The sequence below is a fragment of the Furipterus horrens genome, unplaced genomic scaffold, assembly GCF_987537825.1.
Source record: "Furipterus horrens unplaced genomic scaffold, mFurHor1.1.pri manual_scaffold_8, whole genome shotgun sequence".
Taxonomy (NCBI): domain Eukaryota; kingdom Metazoa; phylum Chordata; class Mammalia; order Chiroptera; family Furipteridae; genus Furipterus; species Furipterus horrens.
This window is the reverse complement of record NW_028327178.1, coordinates 87,468,166-87,487,602: the sequence shown is the minus strand read 5'-3', so window position 1 is coordinate 87,487,602 and position 19,437 is coordinate 87,468,166. Positions and strand designations below refer to the sequence as shown.

At 40.9% G+C, this 19,437-nt stretch overlaps 1 protein-coding gene across 4 annotated transcripts in view; it reads left to right on the top strand.

Annotated features, from left to right (window-relative positions):
* PTPRA (protein tyrosine phosphatase receptor type A) overlaps nt 1–19,437 on the top strand; it is a 126,042-nt gene that overhangs the window by 71,807 nt on the left and 34,798 nt on the right. For 3 of the 4 annotated variants that reach the window (XM_090286132.1, XM_090286131.1, XM_090286130.1), the window contains 3 exons: nt 12,088–12,172; nt 13,408–13,481; nt 13,695–13,831. In XM_090286132.1, the coding sequence (XP_090142258.1) occupies nt 12,088–12,172; nt 13,408–13,481; nt 13,695–13,831 (296 nt within the window). Of the gene's footprint in view, nt 1–12,087; nt 12,173–13,407; nt 13,482–13,694; nt 13,832–19,437 lie in introns of those variants that run through there. The other variant, XM_090286133.1, reaches the window with a different exon arrangement.

Genomic DNA, 19,437 nt, shown 5'->3' with positions numbered 1-19,437 from the left:
ATGTTTCCCAAACCGTTCTTGTTATATTAACAGCTGGACTTTTTTCCAGACAGACCTCGTCATATGTGCTAGTTACTGTGCCAAGAACTTTACATGGATAATTTCATTTAATCTGCAGAATAACTAATTTTAGAGGAAAGGAAACAAAGATTTAGGATCATAATTTAGTATTAGGAAGCAGAAAAGGTCTCTCTAGGAAAAGTAATACTTAAAATGAGAACTAGGTGACTAGGAGTTAGCTGGGCAAAGCATGGAAGAAGGCAGTGTAAAAGCAGAAGAAATCACACATTCACAGGCCTAAGGAAGGAATGAACTCAGCATGGAAGGATGCCAGTGGCTGAAGTTTAGTGAGCAAGGAAAGAGTGGCAGGAGATAAGAGTAAGCAAGGTCTAAATGGGGGGAGGTTGTTACAGACCAGGGTAAGGATATTAGATTTCCTTCTAAAGGCTTGGGAAACCATCCAAAGGTTTTACATGTGAAAGGAACACGATCTGATTTGCTTTCTTAGAGATCACTCTGCTTGCTTTGCAGGGGACAGAGGTTTGCTGTGATCCAGAGGAGAGAAGATAGAGATTTAGACAATAGTGATGGCAACAGGAGGGGGAAAAAAAGCAAACAAATTTGAGGCATTCATTTCAGTCTGAAAACATATTACTTGCATCTGGGTTGGATATAGAAGATAAGCATGAGGAAGAAATCAAGGGGAGTTGTACATTTCTTACTTGAACAGGATGGATGTATGTTAGTGCTAGCTTACCGAATGGTAAGGGAAACATTTTAGGCAGAAAGTTTGTATTGCCTGTGAAATTTAAAGCATGCAGCCTCAGAAGAGGTCTAACCGAGCAATGCACATGTGGGAATTGCTAGCAAAACATTTCTGCTTACAGTCATCTGATCAGAAAAGCTACATAGAGTATAGAGAAGAGTACCAAGGACAGAGCCCTAAGGAAACCAGACATTTAAAGATCTGGTGTTGGAAGAGCAACTAGCAAAGGAAATGTGGTGGAACAGCCAAGAGATAGAAGGAAAATCAGAAGAATGCTTTGTTTGGAAACGAAGAGAGAAAAGTCCTTTAAAGAGAAGGGAGTAATCAGCCAGTTTGAATGCTCGTTTTAAGATGAGAGGTATTCACCAGGATGTCATCAACAAAGAAGCATGGTATATCTCCTATCTCTTAAAAAAGAGACTTGAAACCCACATCTCCTTCCCCCATGCTGCTCCTTTTCTCTGTATTCCTTAAAATTCACTTTCACTTCCCTGTCTTTTTCTAATCTGTCAGTAGTATGTGATTGAGCTGATAACTCCCTCCTTGAAAAACAATTCTTGCATCCATAAGCCCATAGTCTGCTAGATTACTTCCCACTTCATGGCAGCCATTTATGAGTCATTTAGCTAGCTGAACTTTTAAAACAATGTAAATCCAGTTATTTCTCTCCCTTTTCAAAACCTTCCAGTCACATAGTGTTTCTCATCACATTCAGAATTAAATCCACACTCATTACCATAGTCTCCAAACCACTAAGTCTTTTGGCCCCTGCCTACCTCTCCAGCCCCATTTTACCAAAATCAGCTTTCGTGTTATTTCTTGAACCTACCAAGCTTGGACTAGATGCTTGCTGTTCTGTGCCTTGAAAGCTCTTTGCCCGCTCTTTGCATGGTTCACGTCACATTATGTAGACCTCCTAACCACTTTACACCTTCCCAGGCTCCCCCAAAATAGCCAACCAGTGCCCATTCTAACCTGTCACTCCCTAATCTTCTACCATTCTTTTCCTTTTTAAAAAAAATTAATGATTTATTTATTTTTTAAAATTATGGTTTGCATTAAATATTATTTTGTATTAGTTTCAGGTGTATAACACAGTGGTCAGATACCCTTAGAGTTCACAAAGTGCTCCCCCAGTATTTCCAGTATCCACCTGTCACCATACATAGTTACTAAAATATTAACTATATTCCCTAGACTGTAAAGTACTTTATATCCTCATGACTGTTTTACAACTACTAATTTGTACTTCTTAATCCCTCACCTTGACCTTTTTATCCAGTCCCCACCCCCCACAACCATCAATCTGTTATCTGTATCTATGAGTCTGTTTCTATGTTATTTATTTTACTCTTTAAAGTCCACATGTAAGTGAAATAATATGATATTTGTCCTTCTCTGACATATTTCACTTAGCATAATACCCTCTAGTTCCATCCACACTGTCAGAAATAGTAAGATTACATTTTTTTTTTTTTTTATGACCAAGTAAAATTCCATTGTAGGGAGGGGGGTCACTGGGTGGAGGGGAACAAAGGGAAAAGAATTGGAACAACTGTAACAGCATAATCAATACAGCATATTAAAAAAAAATTCCATAATATATGTGTACCACCACATTTTTATCCACTCATCTGTTGATGGACACTTGTGTTGCTTTCATATCTTGGCTATTGTAAATAATGCTGCAATGAAATAGGGGTGCATATATTTTGAATTAGTGTTTGGGGTTTCTTCAGCTAAGTACCCAGAAGTAGAATGCTGGGTCATAAAGCAGGTCTATTTTTAATTTTTTTGAGGACCCTCCATACTGTTTCCATAGTGGTTGCACCAATCCGCATTCCCACCTGTAGTGCACGAGGGTTCCCTTTTCTCCAGATCCTCACCAACATTTGTTCAGCATCATTTCAGTCATTTCACCTAAGGTCCTGTCTTTCACATGATCAAACCAGGAAAGATGTGAATTTCATTGTCATTAACATTCAGCAACCAGCAAAAAATTCTGTGAGCTAGAATGGGTGTTAGCCATTCTAACAGGTGTGAGGTAATAACTCTGTGGTTTTAATTTGCATTTCTCTGGTGTTGGTGACACTGAGCATCTTTTCATATGTCTATTGGCCATGTGTATGTCCTCTTTGGAGAAATGTCTATTCAGGTTCTTGGCCCATTTTTGAATTGGATTTTTTTTTTTTTTTTTTTTGGTGTTCAGTTATATGAGTTCTTTATAAATGTTGGATATTAATGCTTTATTGGATTTATCATTGACGAATATCTTCTCCCATTTGGTAGGTTGTCTTTGTGTTTTGTTGATGGTTTCCTTTGCTGTGCAAAAAACCTTTTTAGTTTGATGTAGTCCCATTTGTGTGTGTGTGTGTATGTGTGTGTGTGTGTGTTTGTTTGTTTTCCTTGTCTGAGGAGACATATCAGAAAAATATTGCTAGGATATTTTACTGCCTATGTTTTCTTCTACAAGTTTTATGGTTTAGAATCTTACATTTAATTCTTCAATCCATTTTGAGTTTATTGTTGTATATGGTGTAAGAAGTGGTCTAGTTTCTTTTTTTTTTGCATGATACCTGTCCAATTTTTCCAACACCATTTACTGAATAGACTATTTTTACCCTATTATATGTTCTTGCCTCCTTTGTCAAATATTCGTTGATCATATAGATGTGATTTTATTTCTGGGCTCTCCATTCTGTTCCATTTATGTGTCTGTTTTTTGCTAGTACCATGCTGTTTTAATGACTATAACTTTGTAGTATAGTTTGATATCAGGTAGTATGACACCTCCAACTTTGTTCTTCTTTCTTAAGATTGCTGTGGCTATTTGGGATCTTTTATGTTTACATAAAAATTTTTGGATTATTTGTTCTGGTTCTGTGAAATACACCGTTGGTATTTTGATAGGAATTGCATTGAATCTATAGATTGCTTTGGGGAGTGTGGACATTTTAATGATGTTAATTCTTCCTATCCATGAGCACAATATATGCTTCCATTTACTTGTACAATATCTACTTTAATCTCTTCAGTGTCTTCCCCTTTTCTGAATACTGGTCTTTTACCTCCTTGGTTAAATTTATTCCTAGGTATTTTATTTTGCTTGATGCAGTTGTCAATGTGATTGTTTTCTTAGTTTTTCTTTTTCTTTTTTTAAATTCTGCTTCCATTTATTTATTTTTAGAGAGAGGGAGAGAAATATCAATGTGTGGTTGCCTCTCCCACACCCCAACTGGGGACCTGGCCAACAACCCAGGCACGTGCCCTGACTGGGAATCGAAGCAGTGACCCTTTGGTTCACAGGCCAGCCCTCAATCCACTGAGCCACACTGGCCAGGGCTGTTTTCTTAGTTTTTCTTTCTGATAGTTCACTATTGGGGTGTAAAAATGCAACCAATTTCTAAATACTTATTTTGTATCCTGCTACTTTACTGAACTCATCAGTTCTAGTCGTTTTTTGGTGGAATCTTTTGGGTTCTCTATCTACATTATCATGTCATCTGCAAATAATGACAGTTTTGCCTCTTTATTTTCAATTTAGATGTATTTATCTTTAAGTATATTTTATTGATTATGCTATTACAGTTGTCCTAATTTTTTCCCCTTTGCCCCCTCTGCCCAGTACCTCCATTCCCTTCAGCAGTTCCCCCCCACCCCTTAGTTCAGGTTCATAGGTCATGCATGTAAGTTCTTTGGCTTCTCCATTTACGTTACTATTCTTAACATCCCCCTGTCTGTTTTGTACCTACCAGTTATGCTTCTTGATCCCTGCACCTTTTTCCCCATTCTCCCCCTTCTCCCACCCCACTAATAACCCTCCATATGATCTCCATATCAATAGTTCTGTTCTTGTTTTAGTTGTTTGCTTAGTTTGTTTTGTTTTTCAGATTCAGTTGTTGATAGTTGTGTTTGTTGTCACTTTACTATTCATAGTTTTGATCCTCTTCTTTTTCTTGAATAAGTCCCTTTGACGTTTCATATAACAAGGCCTTGGTGATGATGAACTCCTTTAGTTTTACCTTGTCTGGGAAGCACTATCTGCCTTTCCATTCTAAATGATACTTTGTTGGATAGAGTAATCTAAGTTGTAGGTCCTTGCTTTTTCATCACTTTGAATATTTCTTGCCAGTCTCTTCTTGCCTGCAAAGTTTCTTTTGAGAAATTAGCTGATAGTTTTATGGGAACTCCTTTGAAGATAACTATCTTCTTTTCTCTTGCTTCTTTTAAGATTCTCTCTTTATCTTTAACCTTGCTTTTTAATTATGATATGTTTTGGTGTGGTCCTCTTTGGGTCAACTTGTTTGGGACTCTGTGTTCCTGGACTTGTATGTCTGTTTCCTTTGCCAGATTAGGAAAGTTTTCCTTCATTATTTTTTCAAATAAGTTTTCAGTTTCTTGTTCTTCCTCTTCTCCTTCTGGCATCCCTATGATTCAGATGATGGCACATTTGGAGATGTCCCAGAATCTTATTATATTTTTTCTTTTTTTGAATTCTTGTTTCTTCATTCTGTAATGGTTGACTGTTTTGTTTTGTTTTTGTTTTGTTTTTATGTTCCAATTCATTGATTTGAAACCTGGCTTTCTTCTTTTCACTATTGGTTCCATTGAATTTTTCTTCATTTCACTTTATGTAGCCTTCATTTCTTCCATTATGCTTTTGCCATACTCAGTCATTTCTCCAAGTATCCTTATCACCAGTGTTTTGAACTCTGCATCTGATAGGTTGACTTTTTTTTTTTTTTTTTTTTGCTCAGTTCTTTTTCTGGAGTTTTGATCTGTTCTTTCATTTGGGCCATACTTTTTTGTCTCCTCAACTTGACAGCCTCCCTGTGTTTGCTTCTGTATATTAGGTAGAGCTGCCATGCATGTTACACTGTAATGGGCAGACCTTAGCTATTGTTAAGTGCAGGGTGATCCATTTCACCACTTTGTGGCGCTGTATGTGGGGGAAGGGTCATCGAGGGAACAGTGCCGCTTGCTTGACATTCGTCCCTTTTCCAGTCACTTCCCCCAATTTCTGTATGTGAGTGGCACTCCTCAAGCTGTTGCCCTGGTGATGGTTCCCAGAATAGGTGTATTTGCATATAGTCTAGGACCGTGAGAGCCGTCTAAATGCACTCTCCTGAGAGGGAGGCAGTTTCTTCCACTGCCCCAACCCCCACTGATGTTCACAGCCAGAAGCTATGAGGCTTTATTTTCCTGGCATTGAAACTGTGAGTTGTGCAGTCTAGCCTGGGGCTGGGATCACTCCTCAGGTGCCCCTCGTGGCTTTTATCTGCCGCACATGAATGTGGAACCATTGGTTCCGCCAGCCACCACTGCTTCTCTTCCACCACACCGTGTCCTCTCCACCCCAGCTTTACCCCTCCTACTCATCTAGATGAATATTTCTTTAAATCTTTGGTTGTCGGATGTCCATACAGTTCAATTTTCTGGCAGTTCTGGTTGTTTTTTTGTTTTGAGGTAGTTGTAATCCATCTTAACGGTTGTGCAAGGAGGCGAAATGTGTCTATCTGTTGCCTCCATCTTGGCTGGAACTCAGTGTAGATGTATGTAATTTCTTCTTCTTTATCTGATTGCTGTGGCTACAAGTTCCAGTACTGTATTGCATAAGAGTGGTGAAAGTGGACAGCCCTGTCTTGTCCTGATCTTAAGGGAAACTTAGTTTTTCTTTGTTGAGTATGATGTCAGCTGTGGGTTTGTTATATCTGGCCTTTGTTATGTTGAGGTATGTTACCTCTATTCCCACTTTGCTGAGAGTTTTTCTCATAAATGGGTGCTGGCTTTTGCCAAATGCTTCTTCTGCATCTATTGATATTATCACATGATTTTTATCCTTTGTTTCGTTTATGTTGGTGTATCCCATCAATTGATTTACAGATATTGTACCAATCTTGTGTCCCAGGAATAGACCTTGCTTGATCATGGTGTATGCTCTTTTTTAATGTATTATGAATTTGGTTTGCTAACTCTTTGTTGAGAATTTTTGCATCTGTGTTTATCAGGAAATTGACCTATATATTTTTTTCTTTGTAGTGTCTTTATCTGGTTTTGGAATTAGGATAATCCTGGCCTTGTGAAATGAGCTTGGGAAGTCTTCCCTCCTTTTAAATTTTTTGGAATAGTCTGAGAAGGGTAGTTCATCTTTGAATGATTGGTAAAATTCACCTGTGAAGCCATCTGGTCCAGGACTTTTGTCTGTTGGGAGTTTTTTGATGTTGTCAGTTGTAGTTGACCTTCTCAGATTTTGTTTCTTAAGGTAGATCTGTAATGCCATGAATTTCCCTCTTGTGACTGATTTCTGTATGTCCCATAGACTTTGTTTTTATATTTCTTTCCTTTTATTTTTTATTTTTTAGATTTTATTAATTTATTTTCAGAGAGAGGGAAAGGGAGGGAGAAAGAGAGGAGAAGAAACATTGATATGAGAGAGAAACATCAGTTGGCTGCCTCTCGCCCACCCTCAATCAGGGACCTGGCCTGCAACCTAGGTATGTGCTGTGACTGGGAATTGAACCGGTGACCTTTTGGTTCACAGGCTGGCACTTAATCCCCTGAGCCACACCAGCCAGGGCTGTGTTTTTATGTTTTAATTTTCACTTATCTCAAGGTACTTTTGAATTTTTTTCCTTGATCTCATTGTTAACCCATTCATTGTTTAGTAATATGTTATTTAGCCCCCATATGCTTCTGTGTTTTTTAATTTTTTTTCCTTGGAATGGATTTCTAATTTCATACTATTATGATCAGAGAAGATGCTTGATATGATTTCAGTCTTAAATTTATTGAGACTTGCTTTGCATCCCAACATGTGGTCTATCCTGGGAAGTTTTTCATGTGCACTTGAAAAGAATATATATTCTGCTGCTTTGGGATGAAATGCTCTGAAAATATCAATTAAATCCATCTGATCTAGTGTGTCATTTAAGGCCACTCTTTTCTTGTTGATTTTCTATCTGAAATATCTATTCATTGATATCAATGGGGTGTTAAAATCCTCTACTATGACTGTTCTACTGTAGATCCCTCCCTTTATATCCATCAATATTTGCTTTATATATTTAGGTGCTCCTGTGTTACGTACATAAATGGTTACAAGGGTTATATGGTCTTGTTAGATTGATCCCTTCATCTTTAGGTAATGTTTTTCTTTGTCTCTTATTACAATCTTTGTTTTAAAGTCTAATTTGTCTAAAATAAGTATTGCTACCCCAGCTGCTTCTTTCATTTCAATTTTCCAACCTTTTATTTCCGGTCTGTGTGTATCTTTCAATCTGAGATGCATCTCTTGTAGACAGCATATACAGGGAGAGGCAAAAGTAGGTTTACAGTTGTTAGTATGAGCGTTTATTCTTATATTATTAGTTATTATTTTCCATACAGACAAGACCCTGTATATGGGTCTTGTTTTCTTATGCATTCAGCTACCCTTTGTCTTTTGATTGATGCATTTAATCCATTTACATTTAAAGTGACTACTGATAAGTACATATTTATTGCCGTTTTATTCTTTATAGTTATGTTCCTCTTTCTTTCTTTCTTTTTTAAATAGGATCCTTTAACATTTCTTGTAGTATAAGTTTGGTGGTAATGAACTTCTTTAGCTTTTCCTTGTCTGTAAAGCACTTTATTTCTCCTTCAATTTTAAATGATAGCCTTGCTGAGTAGAGTATTCTTAGTTGTAGGTCCTTGCTTTTTATCACTTTGAGTATTTCATGTCAGTCCCTTCTGGTGTAAAACATTTCTGTTGAGAAATCAGCTGACAGTCTTATGGGAGCTCCCTTGTAGTTCACCGTCTTTCTCTTGCTGCTTTTAAGATTCTCTCTTTGTCTTTAACCTTTGCCATTGAAATTATGATGAGTTTTGATGTGGGCCTTTTGGGTTCATCTTGTTTGGGACTCTGCCTTCCTGGACTTTTGTGTGTTTTTCTTTCACCAAGTTAGGGAAGTTTTTAGTCACTAAATTTAAATTTTTATTTATTTATTTTTAGAGAGAGGGGAAGGGAGGGAGGAAGAGGGAAAGAAACATCAACGTGTGTGGTTGCCTCTTGTGCATCCCCAGATGGGGACCTGGCCTGCAACCCAGGCATGCGCCCTGGCTGGGAATTGACTGGTGGCCCTTTGGGTCGCAGGCCAGCACACCAGCCAGGGCTAGTCATTAACTTTAAATAGGTTCTCAATATCTTGCTATTTTTCAACTCCTTCTGGTACCCCTATGATGCAGATATTCTAACACATGATTTTGTCCCAGAAATACCTTAAACAATCCTCATTTTTTTAAATTCTTTTTTTCTTTTGCTTCTCTGAGTGTTTTCTGCTACTTTGTCTTCCAACTCACTGATTCATTACTCTGCTTCGTCTAACCTGCTGTTGATTGCATCTAGTATAGTCTTCATTTCAGATATTGTATTCTTCATCTCACTGTTTTATACGGTTTCTCTGTTCTTTTATAATGCTTATATCTCTAAGTTTCAATTAGTTCATCCATACTTCCCCTAAGGTCCTACAGCATCTTTATACTCATTGTTTTTGAACTGTACACATTGTAGATTGCTCGTTTCCATTTCATTTAGTTATTCTGAAGATTTCTCCTGTTTTTTCATTTGGGGCATGCTTTTTGGTCTCCCCATTTTGTCTCTCTCTCTGTACTTGTTTCTGTGCATTAGGTAGATGTGCTGTGTCTCCCAGTCTTGGTATTGTGGCCTTATGTAGTAGGTGTCTTTTGGATCTCAGTGGTGCAGTCTCCCTGATTACCTGTGCTCGGCGCTCCAGAATGTCCCTTGTGTGGGTTATGTGAGCTGTCCTGTTGTGATTGAGTCTTGATTGCTTCTGGCATGTCCGTGGGTGGGGCTGACACTCAGGCTAGCTGATACAAGGATCAGTCCTAACGATAGTGTATGAGCTGTGTAGGAAGTCACCCCTGCAGGATCAGGTGCCTGCCAAGAGCTCCCTTTGGGTGTGCCACTTGTGGAGCCAATTGGGTTGTACTCTGATGTGGTGTGAAACCCACCACTAGGTGTATTGGTTCTGAGACCTCTTGAGAGGGACCCCAGTGCAGATCAATGTCAGGCACTTCCTGTGACTGGCCCTAGCCTACTCGTTTGGAACTACAGAGTGATCCACAGTTTGTGGTTGCTTCTACTGGGCCTGAGTGTGCATGGGAGGATCCAAGCTGCATACCAAGTCTGGCTTCCACCAGCCCCAAGTCTGGGGGCAGGTCAGCAAAAGGCCCAAGGCACCCTGAGATCCACTGCCAGCTGCTTGTTAGGCAAGTTGTGTGAGGTAGGTTCTTAGTCACCAGGTAGGGGTGAGTAGTGTTCACCAGGTTGATAAAAATTCAGACTTGGCATCAGTGCTGGAGCTGAGGCTTAAGCAAAAGTCTCAGAGTACACCAAGGCCAACTGCCACCGTCTAGGGGAATGGTGACTTTTGTGGTGGGTCAGGGTCTCAGGGCGTCATCACACTGAGGCCAGCAGAGTTCATCAGGCTAAAACATACCAAAATTAAGCCATACGGAGGAAGGGGAGCTCTGCATGGCAAGGCCATAGGGAGTTGGGAGAGGGGGGATAGTGCATTCCCTTAGGCTGATGCTGTATGGAGAGGAGTACTTGACCCAAGAGAGATAGCATCTGTTGGTATTGTGGGTAAAGGAGTCATCATAGGAATTTTGGCAGCTGTTTCTTTAGTCTTCTTCCCAAAGCTGCACAACACTCTGAGCTGCCTTTCCTTTGCTGGAGCTCAGGTTGAGTACCCGCGAATGAAATTTTGTGTACCTGGGTTTCTAGCATGTTCCTGTCTCTCCCTGGTGGACAGAATCCTCGCTTATTTTCACAAACAAATGCTGTATGGGCACCTCTTCTCAGCTCTGGCACTGAGATCCCTTGCTCCTCAGAGGGGACCTTTGCACCTGAGCCATCCCTTCAGATTATCAGCTAACATACCTGAGTGCAGGGCCAGCCCTTTTCCCATCTCTGCCTTTCTTACTAGTCTCAATGTGGCTTCTTCTGTAAATCCTTGTTTATAAGACTTCTGTTGAGCTAGTCTTTAGTTAGTTACTAAGGTTTATTGTTCTATACTTGTTCTATATTGTAACTTTAGTTTGATCCTGAGAGGAAATAAGTGTCCCTCTACCTACTCTGCCACCATCTTGGATCAGTCCTACTATTCTTTTCTTCATAGCACTTACCCTATCTGAAATTATGTGTTTACGGATTCCGTTACTTCTCAGCTTGATTGCTTTTCTATTCCCAGAGTCTAGAACAGTGCCTGGCATACAGTTGTTTGTCCATTAATACTTTTTTAAATGAGTGCTGCTAAGAGGTTGAGTCAGATGAGGATGGGGATATGTTATTTGTTGGTGTCCTTGATGAGCAGTTTAAATGGAGCACTGAGGATGAGGAGTACCCGGAGGTAAAGAATTAGAGAAGTTGTGAGAAGTTAACTGTGAAGCCTGGGGCTGTTGGTGACTGGAGGAGGGTAAATGAGATCAAGAAAACAAGTCTTTAAGGTGACAATAGTGAATGTAATCCAGAGTATGTGAGACAGGATTGACTTTCACATGGGAGAGACTTGTCTTCCCGTTTAGCAGGATGGAAAATGGCAAAGATAGTTACAAACTCAGACTGATTGTATAGTTTGTGGTAGGGGCATGAGGGCAGAGGAGGATAAGTCAACACTTTGTCAGCTGCCATGAGAAAGAAGGCTAAGTATTGGGTAGAAAGAAAGCCAAACCCTATGCAATGGAAATCCAAGGGCCTGCCTTCCAATATATCTCTAAGCCAGATGTTGATGCAGTTGGCGTTCTGGTAAAAGGTGGCGGTGGAAAGGAGTAGAAAAGAGTACACAGCATTATAGATACACAGTGTTTTGGGATCTAATAATGTCTCCTTGCTTTAATCAGGAACAGTATTCTCTGTGCCAGGAAACCTTTTGGGTTTATGATAGGAAAATTGTCCTTTTTCCTTCTCTCCCATCTTCCTCTAGATGGAGCCCATTGAGGTTGGGGAGAGAGTACATTGTTAGCCCTCATACCCAGATTGCCATCAGGATTGGATGTGTTCATGCTTTCAAATTTCATTTTTTATGTACTACGCACTGTTTTAGGCTGTATAACAATTAACAAAACACAGTTTCTGCCTTCAAAGAACTTTTATTCAAATGCAGGAAGAGAGAAAACAAATGTATAATAAATCAGAGATGGGGTAGCAGTGGTAGTGTTCTCTCTCTCACTCTGTTACTCTGACCTCAAGTCCTGAGCAGTCAGCTTGAGCCCTCTATTGCACACAATGATAATGACATGTTTTGTTCTCTCAATTTCAGATGAGACTCCAATTATTGCAGTGATGGTGGCCCTGTCCTCCCTGCTAGTGATTGTGTTCATTATCATAGTTCTGTATATGTTAAGGTGAGCATATGAGCCGATGCTTCTCCATTCTCGTGAACTCTGTTTCAGTAATCTCATAGTCTCAAGCACACAGCCCAGAAGACAGTAGGATAAGGACAATAAATAGGATATAGGGGAATGACTCATGATCATGCTCCTAAGATTAAAATTCTACTTAGAAATGGTTTACAAGCTACACATAGTCTTCCTTAAGACCCAGCCCCCCAACTCCAATCCAACCTAAAGTCCAGGATGGTGGTTTAGAGGTTGAGGAAAGAAGCCATAGTCTGTGTTATTACTGATAGTTGTTTAAGATCTTCATATGTAGCCCTATTGAAGCAATCCCTAAAAGTGCCCTGGTGGAGATTATATGCTTAATAAAGGTCTATGTTATTTCTGAGTAGGGCTTTGTCCCCAAGTCCTGGTGTTCTGAACTATACCATGTGAGTTATATAGGGTTCCCCTTTCCTACTCTCTTTCAGGGTCCTCTAAATAATACTACTCAAGGGAACAAAAGCAAGAAAGGGGAACCCAAAGGAGGAAAGAAGGAAGTGTATTCATTCTTTTCCTGTTCAAGTTACTACCCTGACTAATTGGGTTTAATTCTGCCCTTATCTTTGGCTTAAGCTGCTCTGTGTGCTCCTTCTGTTCTTCTATAGGGATAAAGAGACGGGAACCTTGTATACCCCTATAATTTGTCATATGTCTCCACCATTCTGCAGGTGACTTTAGACCAGACCTATGCTTAGCCAATCTGAAGTTCTGGGCTTTTCCCTGGTTGCACCGGGGGAATACCAGAATTTTTGTTTGATGTGGAGTCTTTATCTACCACCCTCTGCCATACCAATACACACACACACACACACACACACACACACACACACACACACACTCTCTCTCTCTCTCTCTCTCTCTCTCTCTCTCTCTCTCTCTCTCTCTTTCTTCTCCCCACTCATCCCTTTTTTACCTGGTATGGCTGTGATCCCCAGTAAGTTCTGGAACTGGAGCTGCACAGAGCCATACAAGCTACAGTATACTGTTGGTGTTACCTGGGTTGAATTCTAGTGTGCTGATGGTGAGCAGAAGCACCATTGAATGGAGTTGCCTCAGCACGTGCAGGACCTGTCCTTAAAAGAGCTCGTTTATTTGGTGGAGGAAATTTAGAAAGGCTGTATTAATAAGTGGAAATACAAAGTCAGTGATTGGTTTCTTCTGCCTCTGTGCTTAGTTTTTCACTATGAACATCTTCTCATTAGGTTTAAGAAATACAAGCAAGCTGGGAGCCATTCCAATTCTTTCCGTTTATCCAATGGCCGCACTGAGGATGTGGGTAAGGAACCCTTTAATGGCATGGGGAACCTTCGTGAAGAGGAAAATCAAGAAATTAGGAATTTCCTTATCCGAATAGGAAAAAGAAAAAGACTTGAAGGGAGCAGCCCTAGTTCTTGGAGGCTCAGTCCATTAGATAGAATCCCCAGTTTAGTCTCCAGAGAAGGGCAGGTCCCCAGGACACCTGACCAACCTTCCCCCTTGTGCTTTGCAGAACCACAGAGCGTGCCACTTCTGGCCAGGTCCCCAAGCACCAACAGGAAGTATCCACCCCTGCCCGTGGACAAGCTGGAAGAGGAGATTAACCGGAGAATGGCTGATGACAATAAGCTCTTCAGAGAGGAATTCAACGTGAGTTCTTTGCTGAGACTGGTGTGTCAGCAGGGAGGAAAGCAGACCTAAGGTCTTGGGGGAGAAAACAGGTTTTTAATGGAGTAAGAGGTGAGAAAAATTTTACCAAGTTCATCTGACTCCTTTCCAATGTGATTATGGACATGAAATGAAGAAAGATTTGCCTCGCCTCCCTTATCTACCCATCCATCTATCCATTCATCATCTCATCTGTTACTTTATTTAGTATATACTTATTAAGCATCTAATATGTGCTAGGAGCCTGGGATTTGCTGGGGAGCAAAAATAGATCCAGTTCCTACACTTAAACTCACTATTCATAAACAAGAACCAAAATAACTCTATAAAGTTCAAATAGCAATATAGGACATGAAGGACTGGTGCATAGTAATAGGAGGCTGGAAAAGGGATCTCAGGGTGTCTTAGGTAGAGAAGGAGTAGTTTAGTATGGAAAATGAGGACCATGGCAGACTGCAGAGTAAAGGCCTCATCTTAGGAATTTAGATTCGTTTTTTTTTTTTAACTCCCTTGAGGAAGCAAAATATGTTTGTGAATCTACCAGTTGGTGATTCCAGGAAATCACTTTTGATCCCAGGTCAGAACTTTCTTGAAGAAATGATGCTTTCATTGAGGCCTAGTCATAGACAAAGACATTAGGGAAAGGGGGTCATTCCAGACACTGGAAATAACAGGAGCAAACTGTCAGTAGTGATGGTGAGTGAGGGAAAGGCACATACAGAAAATAAAGAAGGGCTATTTGTGGCTGAAGGGCAAAGACTCAAGAGAATAGTAAGAGATGAAACTGTGGAAGAAAACTAGCCAGACTGTAGATCCTGTCGATTGTTGTGAAAGAAGTAGAACCATGGACCAATCAGGTTTATATTTTGGAGAAAGGACTGACTAATATATAGAGAATGGCCTGCAGGGACATCAGAATAGGGGCAGGGAATACAGTTAGGGGCTGTAACAGCTGTTGATACCAGAGGTTCTGAGAGATTGATGTAAGGTGGTTATGATTAGGGAAAGGGGAATAGATTTGAGGACCTAAGGAGAACAGTTCCAGAGTTGGCTAATTTATCACCTTGGGCGTTGGCAAACTCAGTCTCCTTCACATTTTCAACTCAGCCATGTGTATCAGCTTTGTCTCTTAGGCTGGCTCCCTTCTGATACCAAACTGGCTGCCCCAGTTCTAGGCACCACATGGAGGTATCACATGGTCCCATGGAAAAAAGATGACTGTTTCTTCCTGTGTGTCTCCTTTTATCAGTGAGGGAAACTTCCCAAAAGTTTCTGGAGACTTCCCTTGTCACATACTTCTTTTTAAAACAGTCATTAGCAAGAGATAAATAGGCTTACTGCAACTCACTGAGACCAGTCCAGATTATTGGAGCTCTAGTAGCAAGGAGGGAAGGAGGTAGTTATCACGTGAGTAGATCACCACTCATCTGCTCTAACAGTAAAGGGTTTAGGGGAGCAGAGGGTAATGTGGTCAGATTTACACTCTGAGAAAATCACTAGCCACAGTGTGGATTATAGTTGGGGAGGGAAGCAGGAATTGAAGCAAGAGTCCATTTACTGGGCAAGAGTAAATAGAATAACTTGGACCCTTTTTTCTGGCTGTTGAAAAAACAGCACTGTTTTGCTCATTATTGATTGAGAATGTTTACCCCATCCCACAAGATAGCATCCCAGCCTCAGCACCATAGCTAGGTCTCCAACAGACACATCTACTGTTTTATAGTCTATAGTGCCAGCTGCTTCTGGGTGCTAGGGTATGTGACTCCATGGCCATACTTCTTTTTCTGTGAAATGAGATCTTTGGAGGTAATAGTCACTGAGGTCCCATGATAAAGCATTCCAGTAAATCTCTGGATGGAGGTCGTATTCTTAGAGGCATGGTAGACAAATTCAGTAGATATTGTGGTGAGAGCCAATTGCTGTGCTACATGGCCACTACGTTCGTGAGCTCACTGGAGCAGCACTGAGATGTAAGGGAAAGGGCTGACCAGTATCTCCTGGGTTGTTAGTGGGTGCCCTCTGGTGAACATACACATGGAGTATAAATATTTCCTATCTTTCTTGTTCCAGTAATCCACTACCCAGGGATTGGTTTAGATCCTGACCTCCAGAGAGATAGGTCAGGTGTCCCCAACCCCCAGGCCCCGCACACCAGTACCAGTCTGTGGCCTATTTGGAACCAGGCCGCACAGCAGGAGAGCAGGAGGTGAGCAGTGGGCCAGTGAGCAAAGCTTCACTCGCATTACAACCTGAGCTCCCTGAGTTCCACTGCCTGTCCCCTGCTGCCCCGTCTGTGGAAAAATTGCCTTCCACAAAACCGGTCCCTGGTACCAGAAAGGTTGGGGGCTTCTGAGATAAGACAGTGAGATCCCTTGCTTGAGGTTTTGTTCACTGGAAGGATTTCTCTTTTATGCCCATTCAGAGCCATCCTTTACATAGATTATCTCACAGCAGCCTACCTCCAGAACAGGCTAGCATGTCTCAGTCATTTGTACACTAGCCAACTGTTGATTCTGTTGGGAAGTCAAAGGTGTCTATTGAAGGGAATGGGTGTGTGGCAAGTGTTCGGTACACATCACTTCCAGCTGGTGGTAGAATTCTGCTAGACATGTCCAAATTTATGGCATATTGAGTCACACAATATTTAGTTTATGATGGGTAGTTAAAGTTATTTGAATATCTAGTGTCCCATGGTCAGACTTACAGTGCTACCAGAGTCCAGTGCTAAGCTAAGAAAATAATCTTGCTGACAAGGTCACAGTCTTGTCCCCAAATCTTAAGGTTTTTCAGTATGATTCTCCTGCTCAACCCTAGCCAGACACTCAGAGTCCCATAGGCTCTACCAGTGCCAATTTCTCTGGTGTGGATCATCTAGAGAGCCTTCTTTTTTCAGATCGCTCAATAAATGAGTCAAAGCAGGACCTCAGCAGGTGTCTCCAAAATCCCAGATGGCCCAGCAAGCATGACTCTTCTTCTGGGATGGGGGTGGGGAGCAGCAACAACTTGTTCTTAGGGGATGCCTTGATATTTGCAAGCCTTTGGCTTTCAGAAAACTTGACTGACATGGCAGGCCACTATTTTTTTTATTTTTATGTCTAGCATGTACATCTAAGATACAAAACATCCTGCTCTTCAAGTCCTATCAGTTTGATGTCATCAGCATAGTTGTGGAGGTGATGTCCTGTGAAACAGTGAGACAAAATCCTGATAAACCAGATCATAGCAGAGAAAGGTCAAAATGGCTTATTACTGAGGCTGTTCCAGCCATGAGAAAGGGAAATTTCTTCATATAGTCTTTGTGCACCATAAAGGGAAAAAACATGCCTCATTAATAGTGATATTCCAGGGACCAGGGGTTAATTTAATCTATAGGAAGGAGAGTACATCTGGAAAAGCAACTTCATATCTGCAGCTCATGTATTACAATCTACTGACATCTTAAAAACGGTCAATCTTTTGTGCTAGTCTATTTGGTAGCTTGCATGGGGAGTAATAGGAAGCATCAGAAAAGCTAATACTAGTAGTTATTGAGTGTTCACTTTATTGCCATCACTAAATTTAGACATGTAAATGTATTATCTCATCTTTGTCCTGCAATTTTTGAGTCTTCTATAGCACTTAGAATCTCTGTGACTCACCTAGGGACTTATCCTTTGGTAAAGAGAGATTACTATTCCAGCAACTTGCATTTGCTCTTCCTGCTATAATAGTCTTTATCCAAAGGGTTTAGGGACCAGTGTGGGTATTCTGCTACTTGCTTTCGATATCTATTGCAACCATACATCAGGAAAGTAGTTCCTAACGTGAGGCCAGTTCAGTCCAAAACTCCTTTTATCAGCTGGCCTGCGAAGGCTCCAATGGTGTACTTCCCTTTACCTAGTGAAGTTACCCTGGTAAATGGCTGCAAATTCTTAGGGGAAGATGAGGATGACGGTTCATGTCATATGAATGTTGATGTGCTGTGGCAGGGTTCTTCCTTACATGTGCCCATCGTTGAAGGGTTTTGGGTCTGTAAACTGACCCAGGCCTGGGAGTTGGTGAGAAGGCGTCCTTTCTCTAGCATGGCATTCTAGTCAGGCCTCCTCAACTGACCTGAGCTGGCATCTGCCATTTTCATTACTGGGAGTTTCACAATGAATTATCCACAACCAGAGATGTTTGAGCCCTGGCGACTGGCCTCTGAGGCTCATTCCACCCCACTAAGATCAGGAATCCCGTTTTGAAGCCAGTCCCTTCCACCAGCATCTCACTGTAGTAAAGACAACTAGGAAAGTACTTCTGAAAGATTCCAGTGCTTTCTTCAACAGTGTACACTCTGCAGCAAGACACATGTGGGTCCCATCAGGGACATGGTGAAGGTATCAATAGGAAGATTGAGCCCGTTGGATCCCTTGTAACACTGATCTCCTCTACTTTGTGTCAAAGACTCTCTGGCTTTTCATTGTTACCTCGCTGAATCCAGTATTCAGTCCAGGTTTCCACTGTCCACTCTAGCCCACCATTAGAACCATGGCCAGTTTTCCGAGCTATTAGACTAACTCAGAAGTTTAGTTAACCATACCATAATTATAAATTTGGCTTTACCCGAAAATTATGCTCTCCCTTTTTTTTTTTGATGATTTTTGATGATCCAGCTCATTGAATTTCTGCTGTCTCTTCTATTAGCTCTTTGCTTTTCTACCATGTTTATGTATTTTACCGTCTAGATTGTGTTATGCTAGCATCTTTATTATCAATGAGCAATGAGAGCTGGGTTGTGGAGAAATTTTCATCATGAAAGCAAGATGCGATAGAGATTTTTAGAAGTTGGCCTTCTTCAGCCTCTCTGTTTCCTTTCAGCATCATTTCAGTTGTTTCACCTAAGGCCCTTTCACATGATCAACCCAGGAAAAATGAATTTCATTGTCATTAACATTAGGCAAACAGCAAAATTCTGAAATGTTAACATTTGGCTCAGCAAAATACACAGCAAGTCATAGAAAGGCCCTGAGTCTTGTGCTGTTTGTGGAGATGAGCATTTAATGTTGGAACTGGGGTTTTTCTTGTTTTGTTATCTAATATGGTCAGAAGTAATCCTACTCCTCAATTTCAACAATTCTCATCTTATATTGGGACTCTCGCACCCATTTACCACCAGCTGAAACACATTCCAGGTGATTATAAGCAATAACTGAAGTAACTGCTGTGCAGTTGTAAACTATTGAGTGGCTTGCTCTTGCCCATCCTGAAAATTGATTGATAGTTCCTTTCTGTTTTATCTGAACACGGGAATCAAGGTTTACATCACCCACATTTCCCCCATCAGTCTCTCAACTACAACCCACTCACTGATACTAACTGCTAAGTCAGTTACGGTCTTTTATTTAAAAACCAGGGACATCAACTCAACTAAAATAAGCAAAACAACAGAAGTGTCAATTGGGGAGAAACTGGGGAAGCTGGCAGAACCAAGAGATGAGGTAGACTACCAACCCGTAGACAGAGCACGCTCTGTTCTGCTGGCTTTGGGGCCCTCTCAGGAAGCCTCTGCTTCTTTTGGGGTTTCAAAATCCTGGCAGAGAGAATCTGTGTGGGGCAAGTGTGACCAT